Source organism: Urocitellus parryii, chromosome 1 (genome assembly GCF_045843805.1).
Source record: "Urocitellus parryii isolate mUroPar1 chromosome 1, mUroPar1.hap1, whole genome shotgun sequence".
In the NCBI taxonomy this organism is placed as follows: domain Eukaryota; kingdom Metazoa; phylum Chordata; class Mammalia; order Rodentia; family Sciuridae; genus Urocitellus; species Urocitellus parryii.
Window position 1 is genome coordinate 200,182,230 of NC_135531.1, and position 24,099 is coordinate 200,206,328.

A 24,099-nucleotide genomic window follows, 5' to 3' on the forward strand; every position below is an offset into this window, starting at 1 on the left:
TTTTACAACTGCTTGTGATGAGGTCTCAGGTATGTTAACCTCTGAGGATCAGGGTTTTTGAAGGGAAAGGAAGATCTTTTGGGGGACCTAACTTGTGGGCTGGCCATAGGAATAAAGGAGACAATGTTTGTACAATGTTCAGCACAAGGATTTCATAGTAAGCACTCAGTTAATATTAGATAATTTTATTCTTATTCATTAGTACATATTCAATAATTTCCCAGATTTTAGCAAGATGCATGCATCGGGGCAAAGTACATGGAAGGAATAAATCTGAATGGAGAGAAAAGAAATTGTATATGAAAAATTAGCTGGTGCTTTAGTTGTAGTACCTTGCATGGGCAAAATTGCCCTGCAACTTCTTTTGGATAATTAATGTCTCATGAGCTCAGAAGCACAAAAAGGTCAACCTGTTAGGTCACTTCATGGAGAAAATGTGTGAATCATTTTGAATGAACTTTACAGTCGACATGGCTCTCTCTTTTCCCAAGAAACAAACCACAGAGCAATGTTGTGAGAGAGAACAAGCACTCACCAGTGAGTACAAGTTTCAAGATCTGTTAGAAAAGCCGGGAGATGCCTGCTAAACCTGCAGTCCATCATATCACTATTCTATGGTTACAATTTTCAGAAAATTTGTTCAATAAAATTCTCATAATAGAAATAAATTAATTCTGCATTATGAACTGACTAACTGAAAGAAAAAAATGTTCAGCTATGATGCCATACAAAGTATAGAATCTGGGAATAGGTGAGAGTTTTGACATGTACCTTACACTAAATAGTCTACTAATCTCCAGATGTTTCACTATTAAGTCTTTAATAAATTCAATTTAAATAGAAACTGACTTGGACATTCATCTCTTTTTAACATGTTTGATTGGTTTACCTGATTCAAAAATAGATGTCCTAGAATTAAATTTCCACATGAGCAAGATTCAGAAAAACATCCAAATTGATACTGGGTGAATCGAAACTTTTTTAAGGTAAGGTTTTTTCCTCTAATATCTAGGTTCATGATTCATCTCACAGCTAGAATGATAACTGAAATTAACAATAAGGGGAAGGTTTGTGGTATGAAAAAAATATCATTTAACTGAGATACAGAATTGACTAATGATTTACTTAAAACTTAGACTTTACTCAAAAGTAGAAACATTTTTTATGACTTTTCTAAATAAGATGGATTTTAAAGCACCTACAACAATGTCTCATCAGAAAAAGCACTCAATAAATGTCAGATTAAATTTCAGTGGAGTACAAATGAGCTCTGGACAGTGCCTAACAGGAGTTCCAGTTTTTTATTTTACAGTCCTTGTTTATGACAATTAATCCTATTAAATTCAACATTTACATATTTTTTCCTTTCTCTGACCCAGTCCCAGGTCCCAAGAAAGCAAGTAAGCAATAAGCCATTGATAAGAATGAGTAAGCAATACATATGACTTTGATATCTGCCTAGGAAATAAATTAAAATAGGTTGAGGCAAAAGAGCACAGGTCCTAAGAATAAGTAGCTCTTAGTATTCTTTTTAATTTAAAAGATTCTATATGTAAAATTGTAGACAGATATAACAAACACACTTTATCAATGACACACTCATAATCAACACATAAAAATCAAATGACAATTCAACTTCATTTCCCAAACTTAGAATCAATCAACCCCAAGAGTGTTCTCACTTACAATATTCATATTAATTCATTCTGAAAATATTACTACTGATTAATATAAACAAACACAAAGGCTGGTGGAGCCCAATAAGAATAGGAAAATGGACTGTATTTCCACACATATCCTAGTGATAGAAAATTCATAAAGAACTTCACTTGCATGGAACCTAATACACTGACAGTAGTAATGTCATGAGATGTTTGGCCAAGAGACCAAAAAGTTAACACACTGGAAACTTGACAAGCTGGGAAGCTGACCGAAGGATAATTAATCACAACTTTAGAGAAACCATTGGATGGTTAGCATCCTGTTGCTAGGCAATGTTTCTGGCAGCAGATCTCACATCTTAAAGAACTTGAACATTTTACTTTTTAAAAACTTTATTTTTTAAATTAATTCATTAATTTGTTTGTCAACTTTTGGGTCTCTCAATTAGCTATATAGCTATGGGAGTTACAGACTATCTACTTTATAGAAAATAATTATATTGACTGGATGTCAATATGTATGATAGCCCTCACTAAAATAAAAGTTTTGCACTCACCATGTAGTAAATGATAGAGTTTGCATATGGTCATATAATAAAACGATTCAGAGAAGGAAAGATGCCTTCAGTGAAGTGCCTAATGCTGCTGAACAATGAAATACAAAATATATTTGAGGTTGATTAAAATATGAAAGTAAATTCAGGTACGAAAATATCTTTATTCTCTAAATGCCTAAATAGGACTTAGTACTAAAGAAAATATCTATGATAAAAGACAAATGTAGGAAACTTTTGACATTTTATACATATCACTTGACTATCAGAGCTGTCTGGATTTGCTATTGATTTGGATTGTCTTCAAAGTGTCATTAATTGAGCTTTAAAAATAATAACAAGGAATATCAGATCATTGGGGGAAAATAAAACTGGATTGGTTGGAGTAAGAGCAGTTATTTATCAGTTTTGTGCTCTTCACAAATACTCTCAACATTTGATTGACAGAACTCATCTATCTTTGTTGAAACTCTCAGCCTGATTCCGGTTCCTTTTGCTGACTCCAACACATGCCCAGTGAGGACTGAGGCATGCTGATGCGTACAAGTGTATCCTAAGGACAACTCTCAACATCCAACAGGGGACCATGTATGTAGGCAGTTAAAATAAAACAGGAACTACTCACAGTCCTGTTCTTTTTTGCCTTGTCACTTTTCTCCCCCAAACCATTAATTTTAGGTTGATTTTTCCCACTCCGTATTAAAATGGTTTAATGTGAAATGTTTTTCAACATTCTCCCCACCCCCTTTTTTCCCTTTCCAATAATTGGACTGAGATTTTACACTCTTCCTTTCCTCATCCACGGCTAGTACAAGATGTAGATTTCTAGTAGAGAAGAACTGGATAGGACTGCGAGGAGACTGAGTGTTCTATTCAGGGTAGGAAGAGGAGAAGGGAAGGCGGGACAGAGGCGGAGCTCAGCCACAGAGCTGCAAATCAGATAGATCATGGATTGGGGGAAATACTATTGCTTTATATTTTGGTACTTTGTCTTTTTTTTTCTTTTCTTTTTTTTAATTATCCAACTATCTCTTTACTCATAGGGACAAACGAGGCTACTGTCTTGTCAACTCTTTGCAATTAATTGTTCCTGATTAATGATGCATTAATTGAAAATAAACTAATTAAATTTAGAAAGCAAACTTTAGTCTTCCAAATATAAGTAGACGAAGTAACTCATTTGATCTTTTACTTTCTCTTATGATACTAACACTTTTAGTTGATTCCAAATGTGGTCAATTTATAAGAACCAAACAAAATCACCCCTAAACTGTGGCTTACTTGATGTTTGGGTGATAAAACTAATACATGATTGACTAGATTTAACGTTACATTTTTACATACAAATGTTCATCACAGTTTAGGAATTTGAAAATATTTTCAATAACTAGGCTGAGTCATGTCATTTCATTGTCCTGGCCATTTAAATATTTCTTTGCCGTGACTTATAAATTTGTTTTACAGATTAACTTGAAAGATATGAAGACAAGCACACTCATAAACACATGAATGATCCAATAAACAAGCAACAAAAAAGTCCTACTGAGCTAGGCAAAAGCATTATTTCTTCCTTGTTGAAGGTATCAGCATATGCTACATCTTATGTTGCACAAGTGTACTCATTAAATATTATGAAATGTACAGCAGGCCGGGAAGCTCTAACTAGCTAGTCAAAGTCACTCATACCTGTGTGTTCGTATTTATGTCGCAGAAGGGAACTGCTTTTCTGGAATGTCTTGTCACATAAGTCACATGCATACATGCCACTCTCTGTCTTCTTGATCTTCTTTCGAGACAGACAGGAATCGGAGTCTGTCATGTCATCTAGGCCTGACATGTAGTCTTGTGCTCCATCAAGCAATTCTCCCTGTGATATAATCACATAGTTCAACACAGTCTTTTTCTCTTTGTGTTTACACCAAACAATTCTGCATAGGCTGACATTTGGAAAACCTAAAAAATGTTCGCTATTTATCGATCTTGTTTTTTAAAGAAGTTATTTTTCCTGAACAATATATGAAGCCTCACATTTCAAGAAAAATATCAGCCTTCTCTGCCCTAAATGGTAGAGCTTACTATTTTCCAAAGATAGAAATGGTCAGCCCTGAAAGTGGAAAAAACATAAATTTTTCTAAAATCCTTCTTTTTCTATGCCAGGAAATATCCATGGGTGAACACTCACCATCAGAATTTGTGTTTTTTCCAGCATGCTTTACTTTAGAAATGATCTGTAGCTGTAGAAACTCCATTTTAATTGAATTTTATATTTAGGTACAAAATGTTATTATTATGCAATCTATTTAAATGTATGTCTACCAACTAAAAGCCTCAAGCTATATTTTTATATTTAATTTTCTAATTTGAAATAGGGAATATTAATAACACTTTTTATCAATGTTCTATCTATGTTAAAACAGCCTTCAGCATTGAGCAATAATGAATGTGGATCAGTAAATTATTAAATTTCTTGATATTTATTTTGTCTTGATCCAAAGGAGTGCAAACTTGCATGATAACATACATTTCCATTTGCTAGCCCACAGTTCAGTTTTCTTAGACTACGTTTGCACTAATTAATATTAGAGAAGATTAAATAGGCTTAAATACATTTACAAAGAGGGCAGATGTACTGTAAATTGGAATACTGGAACAGCTGTTACAGAGGTGTACTGCCACTTATGCTCCTGTTTTGCAAACAGGAATTAGACTGCATAATGCTAAAATGTACCTGCTTTTGTATTTGAAAAAAAACCCATAATTATTTAGTAGCTTAAAGAATAGGTAATAAGTCATGTGGAATGTACAAAATATTTTTAAATGTTCTTCAAAATAAACTCTTCACTATAATATAGTATATTTCAAATTTATTGATGTTTTACTTGAAAACTGCAAACATCTTTAAGAGCAAGTGAGTGTTATAAACTTTAACTTTTAGGACCTAGGTAAGTCCTACCAAAGTATTATTATCAATATACATTTTTTAAAAGCAGGTGAGTCAATCTAAATAAACCTCAAAAACGTTTACATTTCTTATTTATTTTAATAGCAACTGTGCTTACAGATAGAGCACTGTGTTCTACTTTCATCTATTTGCTTTCTAACCCACTTAGTTTTAGGTTCACATTCTTTTTTAAGAGTCTTTTCTATTTCTCCTGATATTTGTTACTGAGATTTTTTTTTCCTTTGTGCACATAATCTACATAATTTTTTAATGTCTGTGGTACTGGGGATCAAACCTAGGGCTTCACATTTAGTAAACAAGTGCTCTACCACTGAGCTACATCCCTAGCCCAACAATAATTTTCATCTCCTTTCTTCAGAGCAAAAAAAATCTCGTCTCATTACCTGAAATCCTTGTTTCCGCTGGTACTTTCTCCTTTGCTGCATTTCAGCAAAGGTAGCTGCTCCAGTTGGGTAGGTGTAGGCCATATGTGGTAGGAAGCTCATCTGATCCAGCCCCGGGTATGGTCGTAGCCCAGGGATACTGGTCTGGACTGGCGGCATGAAAGTGGCAGGGGGAAATGCGCTTTGTGGCGGAAGGGCTGTGTATAAAGGTTTGGCACTGAATGGGTTCATGCCGAACACTGGGTTAGTGCTTTTGTTGTCCAGATTATTTGAATTTGAAAACTCCTTCTTGATAAAAGTCAAGTTCAGAGGCTCATCTGAGTTTTCAGATGATGAAGAAACACTGTTATGGTCTAAATTTATGCTACTAGCTTTTGTTTTGTTCTTTGTGGCTATAATACTTTTGGGTTCCTTCATTTGTTTTGGTAATGACAAGTCCAAAGGCTCAGCCTGGAGCTCCTCAGAAGAGAAGCTGTTTGGAGTGTACGAACTACTGTGGGAGTTTTTAGAAGACGTGGAGGAAAGATTTAAGGGAGAAGGAGTGTTACTCCTTGAGTGGTCCAATTTTTCAACTGGTTTAATATTGGTAAAATGGGAAGATTTTGTTAGCCTGAGAGGAGGATCACAATTTGTCACACTGTTGTGGAGTTCTGCTATAGATGGTGATGTGATGGAGTCCATAGGCTTGACTGGAGACCTGGGTAGTAAAGAGTCTTTTGTGGGAGGGTTACTATTGGGAGCTAACGGCTTGGAGTTCCTTTCCAGTGATGGTGACCTGGAATTTGAATACTGGTAGACTTTTCGTTGCTCAAACCATTCCTTCACAAATTCCTGAGGAAGGCCCACAGCAATGGAAATTTTCAGCAGTTCATCAGAGTTGGGCTCCATGTTCATAGCATAGTATGCTTTGAGTACAGACATGTGGTCCTTGTATGGGTTGATGGGGCTTGTCAGTCCTTTCTCAGAAAGTACAGATGACAAGAGGAGGGCTTTATTATCAACAAATACTCCAGCTTTGTTGGGGACTATGTTCTCATGAGGTTGCAGGACTGCCTTGATCTCTTCATTCATCTTACAAAGGTAACGTTCATGCTGATGCAAGGGAATGGGGCCAGGAAAGCTTTCTTTACAGAACTGGCATGAAAATGGAGTGGATATGTTGTGGTTCTCAATCATTTTATCATCAGTGACCAAATCTATTAAAGTACGTAGCTTCTCTTTCTTTATATTACTGATCTGTCTCCTGGAGTCAGTAGTCAAGCTCTGGAGGCAAGCTTTGGCTTCATTGACTTTTTCTAATGTATAGTCAATAATACTTTTAGTGGCACCATTATGACTCACTACTGGAAGACCAACAGGTGGAATATTAGGAGAAGTTACTCCTTGTTCCTCAGGTTGAGAACATGGGTCCTTCATGTGATAACCTTTCAACTTTGAAATCTCTTCAGCCTTGCAGTCCATTTTCTGTCTGGAAACCGTATTGTCCACAATCTGGAGAACCTTTTGTACCTCGCTTAAATTACTATTCATTGTGGGAAATCCGAGTAAAGGGGCTTCCATCCCTACACCTAAGTGCTGCATTGGACTCTGAGCAGACGGATGAACTCCTAAAGGGCTGGTGGCTCCCAGCCCACCATTCATAAAGGGACTAGTGCCACTGAACCCATGCGTGGCCATAAGAACTTTATAGTCATTGAAGTCTAGTGGTTCTGTTTTAATTTTCAGTAAGCCTGTTTGTTCAGACATACTAAGTGGTTTTCCATTCTCCAACTTGTTTCTTAACTGAGTAATGGCTGAATTAGTAGGAGAAGAAGAAACAGAATTAGGGGAAGAACCCGTCTTGATATTGTTTCTCATTCGGCCATTTACTGAGATTAAACCAATGCATTTCTTACTGCTGATGTGCGAACTGTAGGAACCCGAATGGGAGAAGCGTTTCTTGCAGTTTGGGCACTCGTAAGGTTTTTCACCTAAAATGATAATTAAAATTAATGTTACATTTCCTTGATTAGGTAACAATTGCAGTTGTCTGCTGAGACAAGAATCTGTGAAAGCAAATGAAAAGAACACAATGGGGGTTCCTCTACATTCTAGGTGCTTAGATTAGAATTATGTGACCATAAGCGTTTCTGGGCTTTATCTATCCTTGGAGGACATAATTCAAGATGTTAGCAGTGGAAGGTGAAGGCTATCTAGGCCTTTTTCTGCTAAGATCCCAAATCTTGTCTTGCCATCGGCAGCCTCCTATTTAAACAGGGTGTCAGATTAATGTGTGGTCAATAGCACAATAAAGATGTCACAGTATTTAAAGGGAAGTGTAGTCATGGCTTTAATCAACTCTGTGGAGATTCCATTGATTCTACCAATCCAACTAGTTCTTTGAATAGCATCTAATTTGGTAATAAAATGCTTGGCAGAGCTATCAAACTAGTTATAAAGAAGAAATCTCAGTGGTAGGATATGGTTCTGTGATACACAGTTCTCAGGAATCAAGGAGCATTTATCATACACAAGCTGTTATCCAAAATTCTTCAACTTTTTCTTTCATGTTTAGGTATCAAAAACGAGTGGCCTTCAGAGTTTGCCAGCTGACTTTCTTCAGGTCAGAAATACTTAATCTGGAGAAATGGTTTTAGAAGGACAAAAAGGAGCCTCTAGATTTAGTAATAAATCAAAGCCTTTGTAATTTTTAAGAAGAATAAGCATTCCTCTTCTTTTTATAAGACAGGGTTATGGATGGTACCATAAGTCTTCATCATGAGGTACACATAGCTTATTAAATAAATGGGTAGTTCCAAAAAACTACAAACAGGTCTGTGTAAAGTTTAAGTAATCTTTTAAAATTTCTTTTATTAAAAACAATGCAAATGTGAGTGCCAGCACCTCTGCTACTCACCACTGTGAATTCGAAGGTGTTCTTTCAGATGGTGTTTATACTTGAAGGCCTTGCCACACTCCGTGCACTTGAACTTGCGATTACCTGCTCCTTGGGTTAGCATTTGGTGCTATAAAAGGAGAAAGACTGTCATCAGTTTTGTGCAGGAGGAACAAAGAAAATTTGTTACGAATATTTTTAAAAGGCCTCTATTTTTCAGACAGGCCAAAAGGTTTGAGTGCATGCTTATTTATCTGCCCAGTCTTTCAGAGTTGCAATAAAAGTGATAATGTTGGTAATAAAATTGGAACAAATAAAAAAAAAAAAGTGCTTTCACATGCTCATCCAAACACTTGCTTTACAATTATCTGTCATCTCTTTTTCAGAATGTTTCTTTGACCCTTGAGAAGGTATAATTGTAAAGATGTTTGTGTTTCTTTGTGTTTACTGCAAGATCTAAAATCTAAAGATTCCTTGCTAGAATGAAACAATTTTGTTGAGGAAAAAAAATGTTGCCTAATAATAGTCTAAAAAAAAAGGCAAGGAAAAGAAAAAAATAAAGAAAGCCTCACACATTAAAACAAAATAATTGAACTTTCTGAATCAGGTTAGAAGTTTTTCTTATAATGAAGCAATCTGAAATTTAAAGAAGAGCAAAAATTAAATAAAATCCCCACATCAAAAACTCATAAACATTGACAACAAAAAATGTGGACTGTAAATACTTTTGTTACATAGTAAGTATGTTTAAATATTCCATTCATTGTGCTAGGAACACATGTAAACCCTGTTTTCCTGATGTGTTGCCTATCAGATTTGTGTCATTATTAAACGTAAGAGACAACATCTTATGTTATAACTGCTTGAGCAGTTTTATCACAGGCTAGTAGGAAAGACTTCAATGACTTTTCATTTTCCTTTTAGGTAGTGTGCAAAGGAGTAGGGACCAAAAGAAAAAAAAGTTTGCTAAAAAGACAAGTTAAAAGCAGTAGATATAATCAAACACAGCTGACCTTTTTGAACAAGGGGGGAAAAAAGCAGTGTGACTTAGAATTCTGGAAAAAAAAATACAGTCATCTACTCTGGATGCTCAAGGTAGGAGGTCAGCCTTTTTCAACCAGCAATGACACAAAAGCCTTTTGCAAAAAGACAGCACAGAAACGGTATGACAACTGCTAGGGTGTGCTGAATCTTCCCACATTCCTAGTGAGACAGATGGTGTTACATGGGACACAGGGAGGTTTGTTCAAACAGCAGCAACCTTCAAAGATCAAGCGGAGCCCAGCCCGCCGAGCGCCATTGAGGGACCAGCGCTCATATGTTGCTGAGTTGCATAAACAAACAGCAACAGCTGCTTTGTCTCCCCCCACAGCCCTCAGAGGACTACTATAAACTTTAGTTGTGCCACTGTTAATATGATACAATCATTTTAATTTACTAATTGTAAATGCCATGAGCAAATGAGGGGACTTTTCAACACCAAAGCTACCATTCATAATGCGCCAACACAATCACACTCCTGCATGTGAAATTTAAAGCAGTTATGCTAGATAAATATCTAGGCCTACCCCCGCTTTTTTTTTTCTTCCTGTAGTTTTGTGCATAGAAGCAAGGGAAGAAAGACTGTTACATAAGTGAAGCTATGCAAACATATTATTTTTCATAACTGATCTTTGAAAAACATTCAGGTGACAAGTCCAATCAGATGTAAATGGAATGATTTATATGAGCTATCCTGTTAAAACAGTAAAATTCCATAATGTAGCTTTATAATCATTGTTTGATTGTGTTTGCTGATTCCTATTTTCCTTATTCAAAGAACATAAAGCCCATAAGGAAAAATAAGAATTTTATGTAGAATATCATGTTTAATCATTTTTAAAACAGATATGGTATCAAACTTATATAGGGCAATTCCAGTTCTGTAGGGCCAGTTATTGTGACTTATGATACACCACTTCTGTTACCATCTGAACACATCATAATATCAATTTTCGGAGTCAATTCTCCCAGGAGGACAGAAAGAGCAATTTTGCTGAGATATTTAAGGGATGCTGTGAATCAATCCTATTCCGTCATTTTAAGGATTTAAGAAGCTATGATTACCTGTGCAAAATAGAATTCTTACTTTTAAAACAAGTAAGTTAAAAGAAGCAGAACAATTGTAACATATCTAGCTACCAATGTGCACATCAACAAGGGATCGTTTAAAATGTACACCCAACATCTTAATATTATTCCAATTATTTTATATATATATATATATATATATATATATATATATATACACACACACACACACACACACATATGCCATACTCCTTTTTTATTTTGCTTAAAATAGATTTCATAAACTAGTAGCAACTCGGAAAAATATTCTAAGTGATTGAAAGTGTTATATGACAAATGAAAAGAAACACTTGTTTTACTATGACTTAGGTTCTATATTAAAAAAATTCTAAGAAAAAGTAGGTGAAAAATGGAATTAAAATTGCTGAGATGTTTAATAATGTATAATTAAAATGCTACAATTTCATTCACTTTTTGTGGAACATAAAAATGAAACTAAAGTCAAGTTAAAGTGCAAATAAAATTTCTAAATTAGAAATTAACACACTCATTCGATCGTGAACATAAGACTATTAAATCATATTAGAAGAGACCATCAAAAAATCATTTAGACCTCAATTAAAGCTATTACCATTAAAAGATCTGCATCTTCAAAATGCCATGAAAAATTAATAATGATTGCCAATCAAAGCAATATCGTTTCTCTAAGGGGTTATTATAGAAAGAAATCACTTAAAACCAACCCCCCCACCTGATCTGTCCCTGGCTTGTGCGTCACCATATGCCGCTCGAGCTGGGTGCGGTAGGCAAACGTGTAGCTACAAAGAGGGCAGGAAAAGTTCTCCTCATTCTTCTCGTGGCGGTACTTGATGTGCTCCTTCAGTGATGTCAAGCGCTTGTAGCCCCGGTCGCAGTAGGGGCAGGTCAGCAGTTGGGCAAAAGCATCTGGAGTTCCAGGTGGCAGGTCTGTAGCCGAGAGACGAGAGAGAGAGAAGCGGGCCAAAAGGTCAGTAAATCAATGGCAGCTAATGGGCTGACTGCCCGGGATGGTATGACAGGAATCACTGCAATCTGCTCCACCAGAGTGCCATCATTGCACCCGGCCTCCTCGCACACCAGTCCCCTTGCACACCCAGGACAGACTTGTAGGAATCAGCTCACACCGTGCCTGAAAATTAATTAATTACTTAAGCTTTTTTTTTGGAGGGGGGGGGATTTAAACAGCTGATAAATGAGGAAATTCTTTTTAAGTGACTGACAGCTTCTATGAAAGCTTTAGCCACATATTACTCAGAAATTCACAGTGTGAAGGAGCTATTCAGGTGTCAATAGAGAAGAACAAAAGGTGAGGGTCAGTGTTTCTAAACTTTTTTCCCTCAAAAGTAAAATATTTCAGAAAGATAGGAATACATTTAGATATTTTTATCTCTTAGAAATGGGCTCTAATTGTTCTTGTTCTTTATTGGATGTACAAATGACACAAATTTGCTGACAAAAAAATTTCACAATACCCTAAAATTACAGTTCTAATCTTTGCTCATGAAATTCCATGCCTCTGCAGCTGTTCTTCAAATTTTAAGGTAAACACCCAGGCATGTAGTGCATTTGTAATTGTAACAGCTGCAGAGGTCAGTGTAGTGGCTAAAAATGAATTACAGCCTCACCATTTTCTTCTTGCCCATTGGCCTCTGGCGTGCCAAGGCGAGACAGCTCCTCAGGGGCTTCTGGGTAAATAATGGCTGTGTCACTGCGCTGAAGGTACTCCTCGATGCTGACTGCATGACCATCGCGTTCCTCCAGTTTTCTTTTGGCAAAGTATTCCTCAAAGTCTGATGTGCAATTTGCATTCTTAACTGAAATCATAAAAGGAAAAATGTCTTTTCAGGGCCTTCTTCCTCAGAGCCCACGTCCATCTACATCGTTATTAGTAGCAAATGCTGACTTGCAATAAGACCACAAATACCTGGTTTATTTGTAAGAAGTATAGAAGATGACCAGTTAACTGATTACATGCTTATTGTTATACACAAAAAGAGGATACTTCACTTTAAGTTAAATAAGCTATTTTTTTTCTTCTGAGAATACTAGTCTGCATAATTCACAAAAAAATGAAAGAAAATTTAAGATGTTTTTAGTAAAATTTAAAAGATCTAAGATCTTTTTTGTATGGCATTCTAAGATCCATAAACATGAGAGATAATATAAGCTCAAAGCTACTTTAGTGGTCTATATAAAACTTCCTTTTCTTTTAAGAAAAGTATATTTAATTTTTTATTGTCCACTAAACATCCCTAACCACAGATCCATCCGGTTGCTAAATATAAGCTTTTAACCCTCCACCCTCTGAATATCACAGACAGCCAGGAGTACATAGTCTGAGACAGATGTGAAAGGAAAGATATTCCTAGAGAGATAATAATGTGGACTTTGTTTTTAAAGTAAAAATCACAGAATGTGGTAGTTTACCTTTCCCTAAAATTTGAATCTTTAGCTCAGTATTTTAAAGCTGCTGAAAATAAAATTAAGCTCACAGCTGATAAAAATAAAATAAAAAGTAACAGAGGGAGTTAAGAAGCTGGCAATGCTGCTGTGTGATTTTGATATGGTTTTAACTTTTGCAATTATGACTCCATTCCCATGAAATGAATTATAGTTGTAAACCAATTTTAGCAACTTATGTCATAAGACATTGTATACTTGAAACCTCTAGATGTGTTCCTGAATTAGTGTGGCTTAAATATCTCAGATAAATTTTTTATTCATAATACAGATTTGGGAGAGTAGCTATTACATTATTTTCTAACACACATAGGTGAAAAAAGTACTTTGCTACTAAAATAAGTGGTGGAATCTTACTATCAAGGTTTTGAGAGCAGTTAACTTTGGTTCCACTAGATTCTTTGCCTTACTTTCTCTGCCATAAACAATATTAATGTATTTGCCATATTAATTCTCCTTGACAAGTGTGGCAGGGTGATGTTTGAACAGACAAGTCAATTTTTTTTTTTGCTTTAATTGTTATGAACTTGTGGATTTTAAATGGGAAGAACAGAGAGTACAACCTCCCATTAATTCAACATGTACTTAACTGAATGCCTAGTAAATGATAGGCATTGTGTCTTGCTCTGGTAAGCAAAGAACATGTTTAGTCTCATGCTTCTGGAAGCCATGAAAAAAAAATCAATACAACTGATATCATCTTGAAAATAAATACATTAAACTTGAAGAGATATTATGAAAGTTGTATAGAGGTTTAAAAAGAAGCAAGAGGGATCTGGTGGGCTCTAAGAGATCAAGATAAAGCATGAACAGAGAAAGCATGAAGTTAGCTCACTTTGGAAGCAGGGAAAGCAGCATGTGCAAGGTTGTGGTGCTGCAAGGAGTATAGACACTTCAGGATCTAAAAGGCTATGCTGGAGTGCAGAGTGAAAGTGGAGCCTCAGGATGTAAGGGTGAAGAGGCCAGCTGGAATCGAACCTTGAAGTGGGCAATAGCCCTGTTAAGGATTGGGTTTTTATTCTAAGACAGACAGGAAGGCTTGAAGGGTATTAAGCAAAGAGGATGATTAGATAAAATGGTGGCTATTTTTTTTTTTCCAGTATTGGGCATTGAACTCAGGTATGCTCTACTACTGAGCTACATCCCCTTTTTATATTACTATATTTTTATGTTACTATATTTTGAGACAGCCCTTTATATATTACTATATTTTGAGACAGGATCTAACTTGCTGAGGCTGACCTTGCACTTGTTATCCTCCTGCCTAAGCTTCCTGGGTAGCTGGGGTTAACAGGTATGCACCACCAAGACCAGGTTTTTAAATGACAACTCTGGCTACAGTATGATAGAGAGTGGAAGAGAAAAGTAGGTTCTGGGAAATCAGTAGGGAGGCTCCTGCCCTAAAGACAGGCAGATTGTAAAGGTTAAGTGACTGGTGATGGAGATGAAAAGAAGCAAATGGATTTGAATCATAATAAAGAAGTAAAACCCCTAATACTTGGGGAAGGATTGAGTTTTCCAAGGTGAGAGATGCTAAAATACTTTCCTGTGGTTTAGGATTTCCAAATTTGATGAATTATTGGTGATATTCACCAAAGAAGGGAACACTAGAATTCTAAAAAGACAGGAAACTATGGACTGATAGGTGAGGTCAAATGAAAGAAAAATGGGGAGAATTGCACTTTGTGGACTAAGTTATAACAATCCTGAGTGCTGTGATCTCAAAACTTTCTCTTTTGTTACTCTACTTTCTGTTAAGTTTAGTAAGAATGGCAGTCTGATTCCAAGACCTGTTTTTCCCTCAAAAATAGACTTGGAATGTACATTAGTGGATTAAGAGATTATACCTTGAAATTTTGCTGAAATCTTTTCTTAGCTGGATTTAATAGAAGAATAGGGACATTAGTTAAGATCTCCTTTCTGCCACTATACTCACAATGCCATGGATGCTTTCCAAAGGATACTTATTGGTGGTGATTGTGATGATGTCATTTAACTTGCATCACTGAGCCCCTAGAGAGTATGCAGGAACTGCCAACTTGCATGAACTATTTGTGCATTGTTTTGAATCATCAAAATAACTTCAGAACTACCAAAAATCAACTTTTGCTTTTAGTGACAAGAAAAGAGAAGGGAAACAAAATGGTGGATCCAAGATGAACGTCTTTTGAACAACACGACTGATTTTACCAGTGACTGACTCCTTTTTCAGTGCTGTGACAGCAGAAAGTTATGTAATAGTTCCTCTCTGAGTTCACACCTACTAGAGTGTTGTGAAATGTTTGAGACATGATTTAGGTTTTTTGAGAACACTGTACTACTTGATGACCTTAATGTAACCTAGTAAACTTCCTTTTCATATACGGATGGACATATATTTAATATTCCAATTTTATTTTGATATTTCAGCAACTATTTGAGGTATCTGGCTATCTTTGCATGGATTTTCATTTGCATATGAATGTTTTCATCAGAAATGTAATCAAATGCAAATTCAATTGGATTTGCATTAATAGCCTTTGGGCTTAAAAGGGAGGAAAATTCTGATTTTTCTGGATAGGCAAACTAAATTGCATCTAGATACACTTCTGGTATTTGGAGAGGCAGTTCAATTGCTAGATCCAATTTGGCCATGCTAGATTTCTACATTGAGTGTAATGGAGACAAAAGACATCAAATCACGTGTTCTCTTTAAGGATCATATTTGTTTCCTGAGCATTGAATATATAGCCTAGAAATTAGTAGGCTCTCAGAAACCATTTATGAAATGAATGTGGAGTAAATTATGTTTTAAATACCAATCTTGGTGTAAAAATCTTCTAGTAAAAGAAAGTATAATATATAGTAAGTATATTTGAGGCATGGGCTTAGAACCTAGTTCAACTGTTAGTTCGAGCAATTATAGAACAATGTGGTAAACCATATATTGGTGATTATAAATACTTGTAGGAGTTAGAAATATATAATTCAAGAAGAAGATACCATTTCAATCATTTAAGTCTACTTGCTCCATCAGGGTTTTTCTTCATGTGATATAGATATGCTATAGGTTATATATCTAGAATCACTTAAGTGAGCTAGAGTTGAACCTTCCCTGAGCTAGGTATAACCACCATGAATATAAGGTAGTTTTCTCCTAGGGTCTTTTACTATGGGTACTAGTAACGTGGTTTTTCTGCCCAGCACTATACCCTTTTCCTTTGCCTACAAACAGCTCTGCACTTCCCTATTGCTGAGCTTTACAGTGCCCAAGGGAGCTGCTATGTTATAGCATGATTCTGCTCTCTTTGCCACAGTTGATTATATACACCTAAAGTGAGCCAATCTTAGTCCTCTATTCTTTAAACCAAAACATTGATTAGTCCAGAACAGCCCATAGATCCAATTGAATTCAGTGAATCTCTTCATTATGATTTTAGGATTTTGTTTCCAAAAATATGTCAAAGAGATTTTTCCCTCAAATGATTGTAGCCATAAGAATGAAGGAATTGGTACTTTCCATATAGCAAAGAAAGATTTATGAAAGAATGAATAAATCAGAGAAAAGAAGACAAGACAGCATACCCCTAGAGTCTGTTTCCAGCTCTATTTGTTCCTGGGGTCAAACCACACCTTACAATCCCTGTATTGTCAATCATCCTTAGATTCTGTGAGCCAAGAAACTTCCTTTTCTACTTTAATCTATGTTGTCTCTGAAAATTGAACACCCTAACAGTTATAGTACTAGAACAAATGGGATTAAATTTTGGTAACTCTCAAAATTATTGGGAAGAATAAAATTTTGCATTTAGAAGTTTGCACTTTTCTTTCACAAAGATCTTCCAAGATCTTGTAATACTATGTAGTGGACACAGGAATGAGGTAGAAAATTTGCTAGAAAGTTATAGAATTCCCTGCTGCATTTTTCTAGTATAAAATCAACCTCATTTTCATTCTTTCTGTAATCCTCTTCACTCCCTGGTCTCCTTGGAAGAACTGCCAAAACACACTGACAAAGGATATTTGCATGGTATTTATCATCAAACCATAACAAAAATTCACAAGAAACCTCAAGTAATTTCTTCCAACAACTTCTCCAGAGATTTTGCATTTAGTCCTAAAATTTACTCTAATATCTTGCAAATATCTCAACCTTCTCTAAGGTTAGGTAAACTTTTCTTTATCCAAAAAAAAAAAAGAACTTTATTAATTAAAAATGCCCTCCTGGCTATATGTACTTTAATATTGGTAAATAAAATTCTAGGTCCCTTCAAGTCTGATTTTCATAGAAATATGCTAGTCACTCTTATTAGTGTTGTTTATTAATGAAACTTTCATAAATATATTTATGTCTGTTTTAGATAAATATTGATATTTCTAGATAGATAATAATGATTACCTATATGAACTGACTTTAAATATTACTGCCTAAGAAACAAGCAGTGTTATCAGAACTCTAAATAAAAGAGAAATACTGATTGGTTTCCAAATTGAGCTGTTTTAGGATATATTCTCAAAGATACTTAAATGTGGGGTTCACTTAGTGTTTATAGATAGTTAAATTATAATATGGTGCTGGGCACAGTAACACACACCTGGAATCCCAGAGACTCTGGAAGTTGATGTAGGAGAATCAGCCACATAGTGAGACCATGTCTTAAAATAAAAAGTTAAAAAGGGCTGGGGATGTAGCTCAGTGGTAAAGCACCCCTGGGTTCAATCACTAATATCGAAAAAAATAGAAAAATTATTGTTCCCCTTTTCTATTTTCCTTTGCTATTAATTTTCTTTATTTGTAACAAGCATATGTTTACATAAGAAGCCAAGTGGTCAATTATCACTGTTTTAGTAGTTTGCATATTTTTAATTTTCATAAAATATTGAAGAAATATATTTGAAGATTATGTTAAACCATTTTAACAAGCATTCAAATGAATAAGTAATAATTTTAGAAAAGAAAAACTTGGAGGATCCAGAAAAGCTGCATCAAGTCTATGAAAAAAAAAAACTGAGTAGAATTATTCATTCACCCCTTGTTTAATAACTCTATATTGAATGCTACTAATGCCAGGGAGTGTGCTTGGTTTGAGACCATGATATTGACTGATAATTTCTTCCTACTTCTGTGATTTTCATTTTTGGAGACATGTAAAACAATGGTTGTGATTCTGTAATATACATACATATATGCTTGCATAACAGGGGATTATGTGTACCTCTGCAGTGTCATGTGGGAATTGTTTATTGAATCATATAATCTACTTTTTACTCACTTCACTCTCTCACGGTAGAAGAAATCCTAAATCTGGGTAACTGTTCATTTTTTTGAAAGGCAGTCCCTTTGTTAACAATATCATAGATGATAACAAGTCCCACAAAATTATTTCTAATTTTTTCATTGTATTGGAATTTTTAGTTTAAAGAAGAACATAGTTGGCATTTGTTGAAGTATATAAATTCTCATGGCTACTTTGTTTAAAGTTGACTAATTAATGAATATAAGCATTTCATCATTAAAAATGCATGTGTGCATTTCTGCAGAAAGCTTCCAAAATACATATTGGCACTAGATATCTAAAAACAACTGTGAGGGAGGAGGATGATCTTTTTCTCATCACACAGTTATGTGGCAGCTTCACAGAGCCTCCGACTGGTACAGAAGCATGTATAAAGCCAGGGAAGGGTCGTCAAGAGCAACAGAAAGTGTTCTTCTCTTGCTGGGAATTAGTACAGCCTCTTGGCCGGTCTCTCCACCCCTGCTCTGATATGACTTTCACTGGGCTACACATGTTTAGATGCCAATGGGAGTTCCCCATGTGATGGAGCTCTGGGAGAGAGAGGTAAAGAATGAACAGGGGGTGGGAATCTGTAGTAGACTGCAGGATCAAATATCTCCCTCAATAGCAGGAAGCATCCCAGTCAGGGACAGAGTCTAATTTTGAATTTAGATTTTATATTAGTGAATATCAAGGTTTAGAGGCTATAAACCCTTAGACAATGTTGATTACTATGTATCAGTATAGAATAACACAGAGTTATTACTTTTTTTAACTCCCAAGTTAGAAAATACGTGCTTATCTTTCTCATTATTGTGCAATCTAAAAATTCATAATTGGCATATGACCAAAAGGCATCAGGTGATGTTATTATGTTTTAGAGAGGTTGATGAAGCAAGGTATTACTATTATTATTATTTATTATTATTATTATTATTTTTTTTTTTTTTTTTTTTTTTTTTTTTTTTTGCTTTTTTGGTGGTGCTTGTGATTAAACCCAGGGCCTTGTGTGTGTGAGGCAAGCACTCTACCAACTGAGTTATATCCCCAGTCCAAAGCAGGTGATTTTGCCCAGCAAATCAATGCTCATTCCATCTGCTTTTTGAGAGGCACATAACATGCAGTGGTTTGCTTTAGGATACTCAGTGGTTTTCAAAATGTGCTCCCCAGACCAGAAGCATCAGTACTATCTGGAAACTTGTTTGAAATTCAAATTCCTGGGGTCCACTCCAGAGTCATCAAACTGTGTTTTAACAAGACTTTCAAGAAACTCTGACTTGTGCCCAGTTTAAGAACCACTACTCTAGGAATTCAAGCATTTATTTGCCTCACATGGCTAAGTAAGATGCAGTTTTGAGAAGTAGCATTGAATAATTCCCATGTCACATAACTTTCCCGACCATTTCAACCCTAGTTTATGCTATTCTTCTTTACCATGCTATCTACAAATCTCAATCTTTGAATTTATCACATCACGTTGTCATCTTTCACTTGCATATCTGCATGTTGATAGAGACATGGACCCTGTCTTATTTGGCCTGTGTCACCAGTGCACAGCACAATGCCTGGGACACAGTTATTTCTCAATGATTGAATGATTAGACCAGGTTCAGGGCCTTGGACTCCGCATTTTGGCTCAGTCATTTTACATTTTTGAATCTCAATTTCCTCATCTGTGAAGTGAGCCAGTGTGTGTCTTCTGGGGCATCCTCAAAGTGCCAGAATTTCATAATTTCAATAAAGAATTGTCCCAAGCAATTTGCTTTTTATTCTCTAGCTAAGCCCAGAGAATTTAATCTGTGTTCATTTCCATTAAAAACTCAAAGCAATACAGCTTTTAGATTGGGGAACCACATACAAAGATTAAGAAAAAAATATTTTGGAGGTGCTTGGAAACCACAGGCAACATCACAAAGAAAACAGTGCTTATTAAATATTTGTTGAATGAATGAAGGAAGAACTCAAGAAGCCTGGAAGATTCGTTATTTCTTGTGGGAACTCTTGCTGTGAAGTAGAGATAGCTGCTCCTAATCGCAAGCAAAGCTAATAAAACCACAGCATTCATTAGCCAGGAAGTGAACAAGTTCTTCTTGTTGCACACTGATTATGGTCTGAACATGACCCATTCCTGCCTGCCCTGCCAAGTACTACTTCTGCTTTCCTCCTCTTTCTCTCCTTTGCTTTTAAATGTCTGACATTTACTAAAAAATTTAGAACTAACTATATCCATGAGAAGCTATCCGAAGTCTTGTTCAACAAGACTCTTCCAACCTATGAAAATGTGACAGATACCAACAAGAAGAAAAAGACTCACTTCATAATACTTTGACTCCCTCCTAGTATTTGGGTACTAGCTGTGTTATCTGATCATGTACAAATGACTAACACTGCGCATCCATGCAACTCTTGGAAAATACAGGATGATCAAATTTGTGTAGTTTCCTCTTGTATAAGGAAGCTAGTGAATTTAAAAGTTTTAATTTAAACTCCATGTAAGAGAAATTGGAAGTGATTAAACCAAGAAGATAGTAAAGATATAAAAACTTTCTTACTCTTTCTCCCACTTTCTTCTATGCTAGTGATGGGGTATATAGAATTCATGTTTAAATAGACCTATTTATTTGCTAGATTGTAACTTTGTCATGAATATTACCCAATTGGGGGAGTTACACTTTGTACCGCTGTGTTTCTTGCTCAAGAAAGATTTTTAGTCTAGGTCTAGAGCTTTACTTGGGATTCAATTGTTCTGGAGACACTGAAAACCTGGTCTGAACTGGCATTTCTTTTTTCTTTTTGTGGTACTAGATATTGAACCCTAGAGTGCTTTACCCCTGAGTTACATCCTCAGCACGACTGCCACCCCACCGTGGTGGGTCTTTTTTGATATAGTGTCTTGCTAAGTTGCCCAAGCTGACCTTAAACTTGAGGTCTTCTTGCCTTAGCCTCCCAGTCACTGGGATTACATGTTTGTGCCATCATAACCCTGTATGAACTGGCATTCTATCTGGTATTTCAGGTGGTGAAACTCTGATCCCATTCCTTCCCACCCGGCTTGTCATCTGCTGTTATTTTATGCATTCTATGAAGTATAATTAAGACTGGCTAGGTGATTTGTGAAAAACAGAGCAAAATGAAACTGCGGGTTTCCTCACTCAAAAATTGCAAAGAGTTTCAAGACAGCAACAGCAGAGTAACAAAGTGAGACCCACTTAAGAGTAGGGCCCTGCGTGGGTTATGCAGATTTCATACTGAGGAACTTGGCCCTATGTAAGATAGCATAGGTTGGGATCCCTAAGTGTCTCCTGTTTCCCTACCAAATAGGGCAGGTCTGCTTTTAATTTTCTTTGTTCATCCTTCCCAGAACAATATCACTAGGAGAAAGGGTAGGGTGGGGTGCAGTCCAAATTTGTAGTCTAATTTCCTCATTTAACAGCTGATACTACTAAGGTACTACAGTAAAGTTAATGATTCATACAAAGTTACACAACTAATTTCTGGAAGAGCTGGATGCAGAATTCATACATCTTGACTCTTAACCCATTGCTCTTTCCACTACACCACAATGATTCAACATGAGAGAGACTGGGGGGTGGGGGGCGGGGAGGGAGAGGCAGAGAAAATCCCATCTTTTTAATTTTTCATCATGCCTGATTTGATAACATTTGAACAGGCCCTAGCTTCAGAAAATACTGTAACAACATTATAATTCTAAATAAACATATCAGCACACTATAAAATTAGTATGGGGAAAAGACAATTAAAGTACCCACTTCAAGCTAGACATGGTGTCAAACGCCTGCCATCCCAACAATTTGGGAGGCTGAGGCAGAAGGATTGCCAATTTAAGGCCAACCTGGGAAACTTATAGCAAGACCCTGTCTTAAAATAAAAAAGAGAAAGGGCAGCGGATGTAGCCCAGAATATGGTAGAGCACCCTTAGTTTCAATCTCCTGTACCACAAAGATAGAGAGATCAATCAATCAATAAACAACTAAAATGCCCTCTTCAGTGGGAGCTATTAAATTTTTAACTTTTTCTTTTTTTCGTGTTCTCCCTCTTTTCTTTTTAAAATTTAAATTTATTTTTAACTGATTCATAGTAGCCCTTCTGAATCCTATTTGCTTATATCACTTTAAAAATTTTTTTAATGAATGATAGAGACTGAATCTACTGGGGTAGAGAGAAATATCATAAAAGTTTTTCAGATTCTCTGCTCAAGAAGCTTATTTAAAATTATCACTTAATATTTAGTAATTGTATTCCCCTAATTTCTTATTTTTAATCAAGTTTCTAAGGGCACTCAATGAAGAATGATTCTTCAAAGCACCATACAAAGGTGGAATATTATAAGCTATTAATTTATTATATATTTTATACATCCAGTAAATAAAAGCTATCTCAAGCTTACCATAAAACTAGAGACCAAAAAAGAACTTTATTCATGGTTCATTTTGCTTTCCCATTTCACATAGTGCTTGGTTCTCCCCCCACATGCTTAATGACATCCTCCCACATGGGTTCTACTTCTTCAGATTAAATGAAACTGTGTCATCCCCTGGTAATATCCCATCCCTCACAGACCTCTCCTGCAGAGCCCTTCTTGCCTGCATCTCTCCAGACACACAAAGCAAAGAGGATGCGTCCATGTACTCCTTAATTCACACTACCATTTCAAACCAGGGTTACCTGTTTCATCAGTTCACTCATGATTTATTTACCATTAATTCAGCAAGCCCCTATTTACCAACCATCAATACTTTATGAACCACTGTCACTACTGAGAGAAATATAAAGAAAAGGAAACTTAATCTCTACCCTTGAAAAACCAACACTCTGGAATTATAAGGTTTGGAAGAACAAAGTTGTGCGTTTTCACCTTCAGGTTTTGGGACACTGCCTATATAGTTCTAGTAAAATGACACCTGTCCCATGACTACATTTCCCCCAGGAATACTATCATTCTGGAATGCTCCATCCCTCAAAAGGCAGCCCATGGGGAGCCCTGTCTTCACAGTGCTTTGGCTTTTCTAGTCTAACAGCACAGATGAATGTGTCTTGTACAGCTCTAACCTAGGACAATTCCATCTCTCAGAACCAAGACAGGCTTTCACTCTCCACTTTCCACTTGTCCCCATCATTTTATTCCTCATTTCCTTGAAGTAGGTACTTTGGTGTGACGAGGGCTGACCATCCCCCAGTCCACTCCACCTGCCCTGTGTACTGACTGGCTCCTTGGAGCTGGGAATCATCATTCCCATCCCCACTTCTGATTCTCATACCATTCTTGCACTGCCAGACTAAGGTCCAGTTCAACTTCTCCACTCCCCAAATATCAAAACAGATTTATCTAATTGTATAGTCTGATTTCAGATTATGTTTTCACAACAGGATATTCTTTCCTGAAGATGACTGAATTGCCATACGTTATCCACAGCAACTGCTCTCAAGTCCCACTCTTGAAGACTCCAAGCCTACTCCTATTCCACACTGCTTACTGATGATCTCTTTTCCCTGTCTACTTCAAGGAGTACAACCACTGTGATGTAAATTTTCTATACCACTCTAAATTTGACCAAATTCTGTCATCATTCTCCCATTTTCTTTTGATCTTGCTGCTAAAATAAAGACATATTCTTGACCACTACCATGGTTACCATCTAAAGTTGTTCCCTCACAATTCTTCTGAAAACTTACTCCATGTTTCACCCTGTCTCCATCTCTATTTTCAGCCTTTCTCTTTCCTTTTTCACAGAGGCATGTTCAGAAAGCTTTTGTCCTAAAGAAAACTTTCCCTGAAATTTGCCTTCTCCTGAATGCACCTCTCTCTCTCTCTCTCTCTC

The 24,099-nt window shown here is 36.1% G+C and overlaps 1 protein-coding gene across 2 annotated transcripts in view; it reads right to left on the bottom strand.

The window, feature by feature from the left end:
- Positions 1-24,099, bottom strand: part of Zeb2 (zinc finger E-box binding homeobox 2) — a 132,239-nt gene that overhangs the window by 7,398 nt on the left and 100,742 nt on the right. For both annotated transcript variants that reach the window (XM_026388126.2, XM_026388134.2), the window contains 5 exons: positions 12,170-12,358; positions 11,257-11,471; positions 8,457-8,565; positions 5,561-7,530; positions 3,902-4,082 (listed from right to left, as the gene is read on the bottom strand). In XM_026388126.2, coding sequence (XP_026243911.2) covers positions 3,902-4,082; positions 5,561-7,530; positions 8,457-8,565; positions 11,257-11,471; positions 12,170-12,358 — 2,664 coding nt within the window. The remainder of the gene's footprint in view (positions 1-3,901; positions 4,083-5,560; positions 7,531-8,456; positions 8,566-11,256; positions 11,472-12,169; positions 12,359-24,099) is intronic.